General features: G+C 46.2%; 1 protein-coding gene across 1 annotated transcript; it reads right to left on the bottom strand.

Moving 5' to 3' along the window:
* Nucleotides 1–848: 848 nt before the first annotated feature.
* adra2b (adrenoceptor alpha 2B) lies at nucleotides 849–3150 on the bottom strand. Its single transcript, XM_015972975.3, has 2 exons — nucleotides 3009–3150; nucleotides 849–2901 (listed from the first exon to the last, which is right to left on the bottom strand). Exon 2 carries the CDS (start codon nucleotides 2884–2886, stop codon nucleotides 1324–1326), a length of 1563 nt encoding a protein of 520 aa, XP_015828461.1. The 5' UTR covers nucleotides 2887–2901; nucleotides 3009–3150; the 3' UTR covers nucleotides 849–1323.
* Between the last annotated feature and the right edge of the window lie 6492 nt (nucleotides 3151–9642).

Genomic DNA, 9642 nt, shown 5'->3' with positions numbered 1-9642 from the left:
TGCCAACACCGAGGTCCACTGCAGGCAACAACGCACCCGAGGTGCTGCTAAAGAGCCACTCAGCCACATGGTTCTCAGAATAACAACAAAAGAAGGGTGTAATTAAGGGGAACATCACACATGCATAATTGCATTATGCATCTGTCCTTTACAGTCACTGTAAATGTCAACCTGGTAAATACGGCTGCTTGTCAGGAAGCAGGAAAATAAAGTTTAAATAGGAATCTGTTATTTTTTTTATCTCCAGTCTTCGACAAACACACCTCCCACTTGGAAAAATCTCTGAGGAACGTTCAAGAGGATCAAAGCTGCTTTGATTGTTACTTAAATGTCCAGAGGCTGAGTTCCTCACTCTGTCAGTCCATCAACCTGATTCCAGTCAAACACAGGTAACAACGAGATGACGATGGATGTCGCGCCATCTTATTTCCACTTTTCAGCAACATACATTTGATTTTTCCCTCTGAGTCCAAAATGACCACTTTTATTTCACCCTGCAGGGCAGGAAAGGTGGAAGCCTGGACGCGTGTCCATTTTTGAGTCCTGCAAAGCCGCGAGCAAGGTGGCTTTTCCGCATGAAAATTCACAAGTTCCGCCTGAGAGGGTGGCCTTGTTTGTGCTATCACATCTGAGATCGTTTGAAACCTTCCCTTGTTGTTGCTCCTCAAAATCAAGTAACACATGTTTGCCCTGCGGCCGGACAAATTAAGACTGCCGACGTAAGAAATCACAGCTAACCTTGTGTCCTCCTTGTGCTCTGTGCTGATAAATAAAAGGCCTCAGGCTCACGGGAATCTAAGGTCACTTGCCTCCTAAATTCATTACTTCTGAAGTACTTATAAAACGTATATATTAAAAGGTCTTTATTTGCACTGAGAACTGAAATCAAAGTGTTTATTCTTCCTGCTTGTTGGTAGATTTTCGGAGTTGCGTGCACGTTCCATCCGACGCTGCAACATTTAGTGCCTCAGCCTCGCTTCACGACACAATCTGATCTGCAGACAAAACGTTGCATTCAAACTCTTATCAGCAATCCTGAAGTGCTGAGCAGTTTAATGCAGCCAGATCGCTTTTTCACGTCTTTTCTTTTCCGTCTCACACACTATAAAAGTGTGTGTTTGTCAGCTGCGAGCGGCGCTTGCACAGTCCGAGCTGCACGTTACGGCTGAAAAAAAGCATTTGAATTTTACACCGGAATCTGCAAAGTTCAGCATGTTTCTTAAACAGCCCTTTTAGTGCTTTGAAAAATAGGAACTATTGTTCTTTTGTGCCTCAGAAGAATAGTTTTTTGTGTGTCTGTGCTTCACGCGACACAGTCACGTCCTAAAAGAAAGTACCCTTGGTGCTTTTGCACAATATCTTTTTGAAAGCCTTTCTGAAGTCTTTGTTGAAGATGGTGTAAATGACTGGATTGAGACAGGAGTTGCAGTAGCCAATCCAGAAGAAGAATGTAAAGAGCGGCTCTGGGATGACGCAGGTCTCTGGGCACACTGCTTGTAGGGAGTAGGAGAAGAAGAATGGGAACCAGCACACCACAAAGACGCCTATGACCACCGCCAGGACGAAGGTGAAGCGCTTCTCTCTGTTGACCATGGCTTTGCGCCGCGCAGCTCCTGGGTTGCTCTCTGTTTTTGACTTCCTCCCTGGCATTAGCCGCGCCCCCTTGGAGGTGGCGATCATGTCACGGTAGCGCTTGACTGAAGCTGGAGAGTTGATGCCCCCTCCAGCAGGTGACCCTGGCATGCTGGCACTGCCACGCCCCCCTCCCTGGCTGTGCTCCAGATCACTATCTGTGCTCGAGCTGTCTCCGTTGTTGTTGTCTGCCTTTTTGCTTTTTCCTTTCTTGCCCTTCTTGGCCTTTCCTTTAGCTTTGGGTTCGGGCGCAGAGGAAGGGCTTGAAGGGCCGTGAGGGGAGGTGTCAAGAGACGTAACAGGAGACACGGCCGGAGATGGAGGCTGGAGGAGGTTATTGGTGGTGGGGTTTGGGGAGTTTTGAGAGTCTCCTGGGGAAGGGGACGGGGTGATGGCTAGGGTGGGAGGTCTGGCGTTTGAGGTTTTGTTGGATGAGGGAGGGGTGCTCTCTTCATCATCCTTCCCGTTGGCTTGCATGTGTCGTGGGGGCTGACTGGGTGTCGCACAGCCGACCCCATCCTTCCTAGGCTCTCCTGGTGGGCAGCGTGTTCTCTGCTTGGCTATTTGATAAATTCTTAGATAGACCAGGATCATAATGAGGCACGGGGCAAAGAAGGAGCCTATGGTGGAGTATAAGATGTACCAGCGCTCATCGTTCAGCTGGCACTGAGGCCCCCTGTTCCCAGGGTCATCCCCCTCACTCTTGTTAAGTGAGAGCAGAGGAGGGAAGGAGATGATGGCAGAGATCAGCCACACCACCACTATAGCAGCTTTGATGCGTCTGGGAGTCCGCTGGCGCCCATAAGTGACCCTGGAGATGGACAGATAGCGGTCCAGTGAAATAGCGCACAGGTGCACAATGGAGGAGGTGCAGAAGAGCACATCAAGGGCCAGGTAGATCTCACACCACAGAGACCTGAAGTACCAGTAGCCGAGCAGCTCATTGGCCAGAGAGAAGGGGATGATGAGAGTGGCCACTAAAATGTCTGCAGCAGCCAGCGACACCAGGAACAAGTTCTGCGGACCCCGGAGGGACCGACTGGTCAGGACGGCGATGATGACCATGATGTTTCCAACGATGGTGAAGACGATCATCAGGGTTATGGCGGTGGCAAAGGCCGCCGTGGCTTCAGGGGAGTAGGGGGCGAGCGCTCGGACGCTCTGGTTGCAGGGCACGGAGGGTCCGGATCCGCCTGCGCTGACGTTCCAGCCGCTCTGCGTCATAGAGCAGCCACCGTCCAGAGCTGAGGCCATGCTCGGATTATTTCTCTATGAAATAAGCAGAATTAGGTAACTGAGAAAGTGTGACCCACGGAGCTCATTACGTCAGAAATTAAAACCAAGTTTTGACTAAAATGCAAATAAAACACATTTACCTCAGTTGGTGTGGTCTGTCACTGCGTTTCCAAACAGAATCCCTGGACCCCCCGCTGCAGCTTCTCCAATAAGTCCATTTTCCAGTCCGGAGCTACGGGTCCGAACTTAAGTACCAATATTTTTCACCCCACTTTGTAGAGCCGCTTTCTCTCCATTAAAAATACAAACAAAATAAGAAGGTGCCGATTTAAGCGCGGCGGCTCAGCCCTTGGAGTTATAAAAAGAGTAAAAAAATAAATGAAACGCTTCCTCTGCCTCAGATACGTGGGTTAAGCGTGACACTTTAATTTAAACCCGTCTGATTGGTGTAGAAACCAGCTTAAACGTAACAGACTGGATCAGGGGAAATTGGCGACTCGCGCAGTCCGTGCGTCCTCGTTTGGGGACGCGCGTTCATCGCATAATTTATTCATTCACAAAAATAAAAATAAACAGAAATATCTACATTGATTCAGCTAAAAAAGAAACTTTTTTAAACTTATAAATGAGGTTGCTTAGATATGTTTTCAGTCAATGGAAGAAAAAATGAGTTCTAAGCTCTCCAGCCCTGCGCACTGAGCCAGATGTGTTACCAAAACGATTTCTTTCCTATTAAATCATCCCCGCTGAGCAGCGTAGCCCCGATCGTCTCAGTGGTGTGTTGGTTTTGGTCCTTGGTGCTGCACAAGTTCACTGGGATGGCTCGATCCAGCTGCTCCGATGGCGCACATCCTCGCGTTTCTTATCAGAGGCGTAGCAGCATCTTCTTCTGCGAACAGGACCTTCCGATGAAATCTAATAAGTGGGGTGCCTCCCATCTCCCTCATGCGCTTCTTTCAGAGCTGGTGATGTCACTGAGGAGCGTCATGGGATCCTTGCTCTCTTCATCTCTGTAAACCCCCTCCACTCGTGCAGCTTTGGATCGAAATCCAAACGCACAGCTTCATCAGAAAAGTCTAGCTGAGAGGACGGTGCTTCAGTCAATCACCTCTCAGCAGGACGCTGAGGCGTCCTGCTGAGAGGTGATGCTATCCGCTCTTACAAGAAAAAAAAACTTTGATTTGACTCTCGTGGCTTTGAAACCCTTTGATTCATATAGTTTGACAGCCTTCATAGTTTTAAAACTTTTTGTAATTTTTGCACAACAACTTGAGGCGCAACTAGATGAGTTTCATCCTCCAGCCTGCAGAGAAAACGTTTAAACTCGGACCTTCGATTATAAAGAAATGCAAATAAAGCAGTGTTATGTCTTTACAGATAGTTGTTTCAATAAAAAGTTGATACATGCGTCTTAATGGTGTAGAAGATCTATTTAAACAAACGCATTCAGTTTGAGCCTTAATGCATTGTGCTGCTGTTTTCCCTTGATTACACATTAGAGGATTGCCATTTTCTGCTATAAAACATTATTTTCAGGAATATCAGCATTATAAGAGACATATTATGACTTTTTTCTTAAGCTGTAATAGTTCTGTGGTCGATGCGAAACAAGTTTACTATGTTCGTTGCACAAAGTTGCAACTTTTCGAGCCAAGTTTTGTTCTTGACATATTCAGAAGGAGCCGTTTCTGGGCTCTGTCGCCTTAACGGTGTAGATTACTTGGTTTAATAAATACATTTGCAGTGGTCCCTGAATGCCTTGCAGGCAGAACTCAGGGCACCAATCAGCCCACAACCACCTGGCCCAGCAGGAAGAAGAATAGCGCCTCTCAAGATAAAAATCAGGAGGCGCTTCACAAAAACAAAAAATGTAAAAATATAAAAAAAGATTTTAGAAAATGGTTAAAATATATTTAAAATGAGCAAAAAATAGACAATTGTGATTAAAAACTGTAAAGAGAGAGAGAGTGACAGAGGACCAGTCTGTGACATCAGAGCTTCAATCTGGAGGATTATTTCCTGATTTCAATCAATCAATCAGTCAATCAATCAATCAATCAATCAATCAATACTTTATTAATCCCAGAGGGAAATTAGAGTTTCAGTACACACAATTCAGAGGTCAGACATACATGGGCAAGACACATGACAAGAATTGGTGACTGGTCATTCGCAACCCTGAGTCGCGCTACCTTAATAGAGATAAGAGGGTTACATGAGGATTGGTTCAGGTGGAGGGAAAAAAGGCACTTCAGAGTTACCCTCCACCGGGAGTGCAGCTTTGCTCTGCAAAATAAACACCTCAGACAGATATGCAACAGACTTCAGACAACACAACATAACATGAGACTCCAATAGGAAGGTGGTGGTGGGTGGGGTGGGGGGTGGGGGGGGGGACTGGGATCCTGTATCCCCCAGCGAGAGCAGCCATGTGCGGCGCTCATCTGCTGTACAGTCACAGGTGGGAGGGAGATCTTGGGAGAAGCAAAAAGCACATTGACTCCCCCAGTTGATGACCTCGCCAGGCTGAAGTCCACCAATCCGAGGGGGGGGGGGGGGGGGTCGGGTTTTCACAGCATCTGTCTGCATTCCTTCGTGGGGGTTTTAGTTACTTGCCGCTCAAGGCTACCAGGGCGTCAGATTCAGATAACAAGACTTTGTTTGGGTCAGGCTGAGATAATTTTCCTCTCTGCCTTCAGTCTTTAAAATGATCATTTCCAGTCCTTCAGTGAAGCCAATTTTGGGTTTTTAAACCTGTCCACACCGTCCGGTGACTCTCTCCGAGATGACATCCATTTTGCGCACTAATACCGGTATCACAGCTAGAACATTGTCCAGCTTACGATTCACCTCGAGTAGCGTCCCAGTCTGAGAAGTCTCCACACGGACGGTGCTTTCCGTGGGTGCGGGTCGCCCTCCAGTCGCTCCCGTCTTCCCAAATTTCCAGAAAACCAGATATCCTCCCACTCCAATCAGGAGAAATCCAGATATTTGGACATCTTGCCTTGGACTGGACAAAAGAAACGCAACTCTACCTCTAAGTCTGTTGCTCGGGGACATTGATGTTTGATCTCCACGAATAACAAGCCTGGAGGAGCTTCAGCCATGTCAGTGAGTTGCTCATAGTGGTTAGCTTCAGTTGAATGAGACATTCTCTGCTGATTCTGGATGCTAAAACAACATCGGGAGTCAAAATGGGCAAGTCTAATGAGCGGTCAGGCTTTTCAAATCCTAGATTTTCAACATCTGTTTTCTATCTGAAAAAAATGGAGCTAGGTGTAAGAGACTATTATGTTCAGCCTGCATGAAAAACTCAGAGTAACCTATTATAATGAGAAATACTCATTAAAAAATGTTTGAGAAAACAAGCTGGAGATGGCCACCTCAACCCACCTCCCACTCTGGCTGCTATAAGCTGAGAAGCTCTGATATGTGGGAGGGGCATGGAACAGAGCTGCTGCTCCTCCTGCAGCAGGTTTCTCTCGGATGTGAGAGAAGGCTCTGTGGTAATTTTCCAGACTGTGACATCAAAAAGAAGGACTTTTTGAAACAACTTGTTTAAGGCACGTAACTACTAAAACCAAACCCTGACAGAAAAAGCAGAAACCCACATGACAGCACAGGGTGCAAAAGGCCAGTTTTGCATAACGCGTCTCTTTTAACGTGAACATCACCACCACGAAATCTAAAAATCTCTTCTCTCGGACAGCTCCCCCCTCTTTCTGTAAATGCACCACATTGCCTTCCACCTCTGCTGATGTTGAGAGGTGCAGGGCACGAGGCATCAGGCGCGCTGCCTGCTAATGCATCTGCATCATCACTTGACTTCTGTTTAAATCCATCTGCACCGATGGTCTTGCTGCGCTTTCTCCCTGGACAGAAACATCCATGACATCCCTTGTGATTGGCTGCCCACTTAGGATCAAGTGTCTGATTGTTCAATTATCAAGAGAAACCTACGTCACGCTGGCCATTTGAAACCAAACGGAAGCAGGGGCAGGTAGGCGGCCCCTGTTACCAAACACAAGAGAAGCACAACACTCCGACATACATTAACCTGTCGTGCACATGCAGTCTTATGAATGGTGTGTGAGTAGGAGGTTGTGTTTACTTGTTTTTGTTGTGCATCCCCCCCATCCCCCCACACATGGCTGCTTTAATGAAGGAGAAGCTCAGCCAGCCGCCCGTGGAATTACAATTGGGAGGTCTGCTCTCTGATTGCGTGACCTGAAGCAGTAGCCAATAATTGGTTGTACTTTTTTCTCTCTCTCTCACTGTTCTAAATATAAAAGCACAGAGAATAAAGCTTTTAGCAGCAGAGAGCTCTCCAATCAAGTGTGTCTGTTTTTCGTGGATCAGCGACACACAGAAAATGCATTTTGGGGTTGAGGGGTGTGTCACTGATTCCAAGGTTACAGAGGCTGAGCAGCACATAGCGCTCAGCGAACGGTATACACGCCGCCTCTCAAGTGCTTGTTGTGTAAGAGTATGTACACACACACACACACACACACACACACACACACACACACACAAACTCTCACGTATGGCACACAATCCTGGAGGTAATTCTGCTGTCATGGATCACCCACAGCGGATCAACAATCCCTGCTCGGCATCCGGACTGGGAACGATTGTGCTTAGTCTGGAAAAGAAGCTCTCTCTTTGAAGAAAACTTTCTGTACTTTTTCCATTTCTTCATTCCGGCCAAAATAACTGAGAAGGCAAAATGTCCACAACAGCTCCAGCTTTATTTGATCACTGAGCTGTTCGACCTATTGCCTGGCACCGCCCGGGAGCTTATGTACATTATGCGTCCGGTCAAGATCAGTGAGAGGACACTTCCCGTCCTTTTGATCTTTTTAGACCCCGTTGACTTTTTAAGTCCGGCGGGCGGTTCTCTGTTTGCTTTTTGCTTCTATTTTTAGAACCTTATTAATTTCTGGAACTTGAAGGAGCACAGATGTCTTGGAGTTTCACTTTATATTAGGGTCAGTTCAGAAAGGACTGAAGAAATTATGCTGCAAGTGAATCCCACAAAGAATTAGTTTCCCTTCTCGGATTGAGAAGCACCGCAATTAACTGTTTCATTTTTAATTTTTTGTATAAAAGTAAAAGCTCATGAATTTGTGTGTTCAGTTTTACCCTTTCTACGGGAATATGTGGTGTTTTTGCCTCCTGTGTGCGTTTCAGTGTGTGTGACCTGCTAGGATTTAAAGGGAATGCTGTCAAATGGTCGCATGGTAATTTTACTAAATGCATTTGCAACAAGAAGCCTCTCTGCTTGTGTGTGTGTGTGTGTGTGTGTGTGTGTGTGTGTGTGTGTGTGTGTGTGTGTGTGTGTGTGTGTGTGTACATGGTGCAAATGAGTGCACATTGTAATCCCCCTACTCCCATTATCACACACATATTTTCCTCACCTGGGATTTCTCACTCCAGTGACAGAGTCCTCAGCAAACCCTGCAAAACTCCACGTCCAGAGGAAGCGGGATCTCAGTGGTAATCCCTAATCTGACACACTCTTGCTTTTGTAACTAAGATGCAGAGACATGAGCGTGCAAACACGCACACATGTACGCCATCAGTGGGTATTGCCACAGCTTAATATAATATGATTAAGCCTGACAGTAGTTTAATCCGGACTCAGAGTGTGACTAATAGTTTGAGTCTGTTTTCATTAAGGAGGCTGATTGATAAAAGGATGAAATGAAAACGACAAACCTAATGAGAGACTGAAACGGAAGGAAAGGTGGAACAGTTCTGCTTCCGAGGATGAGGAAACGACAACATATGAGGTCAGTAAGAGAGGATGTGAGACAGATGACAACACACGTGTTGTCCTGATCAATATAAACAAGGCTGGGTGGATAAACAGCATGCTGGCGTCATCTACTGGATACTGACAAATCTCCTGGTTGATGTGAAAGCTGCCACTAGAGGGCGCTGCTGCATAAATCAATTTCAATCTGGGATTAATAAAGTATTTCTGAATTGAATTTCTTGAATTGGTTGTTTTTTTTTTAGAAAACTCCACAGGAGTTGAAGAATTATGGAGTGTATATTTACACCTTCTGCTGTATATTTCACTCTCTGATCAAATGATTATTGATCTTTTAGCCAAGCATGACACAGCTTGCTGCTTACGGAAATGCCCCTGCCAAAGTGTGGCAAAGTTGTTCCTCTTGTGCTCATGTTGAGGAGGCTCGTGCAGCTGAGGGGGAAGTGTGTTTAAGTTATGGATGACACAAGAGGTGTGGGTGGCAGAATGTGTGTGAAGGAGTTGGTGTCATCTAATCACTTTTACGAGTACTCAATCTTCACCAACTTCCTGTATTTTCTCATTAATAGGAGAAAGAAAAAAAATCAAGGGATGTGGCCTTTCCAAACTTCCTGATTCCAAATGTGCACGTCCCTACCAAACACTCCGTCAAATTTCCAAACCTGTATTTGCATAAAGAGTGGGTGGAAATGAGTTTTATGTTAGTGTTTGAGGTCAGAGGGACTTCAGACTGTGAAATCTGTTCCCAGCAGGATAATCCTCAGAAGCACTCTGCAACGAGCGGCTTTAATATCTCCTGATTCAGCAGGAACGAGTGAAAGTGCTGCAGGGTCAGTGTGTGAAATTGTGCATTTGCATTGAGCTCTGCAGCACAGCGAGGATGCATGCAGCGCTCTGAGGGGACTGTGACTGGAGAGTCTGCGTTAAACGCCCAATGATCCACTTTTCTAGAACAGAGGAGTTGAAAGGTGCTGAAATATATAAAAAGAAGAAAA

Source organism: Nothobranchius furzeri, chromosome 17, assembly GCF_043380555.1.
Source record: "Nothobranchius furzeri strain GRZ-AD chromosome 17, NfurGRZ-RIMD1, whole genome shotgun sequence".
Classification (NCBI taxonomy): domain Eukaryota; kingdom Metazoa; phylum Chordata; class Actinopteri; order Cyprinodontiformes; family Nothobranchiidae; genus Nothobranchius; species Nothobranchius furzeri.
This window is presented reverse-complemented; position numbering and strand designations above follow the sequence as displayed.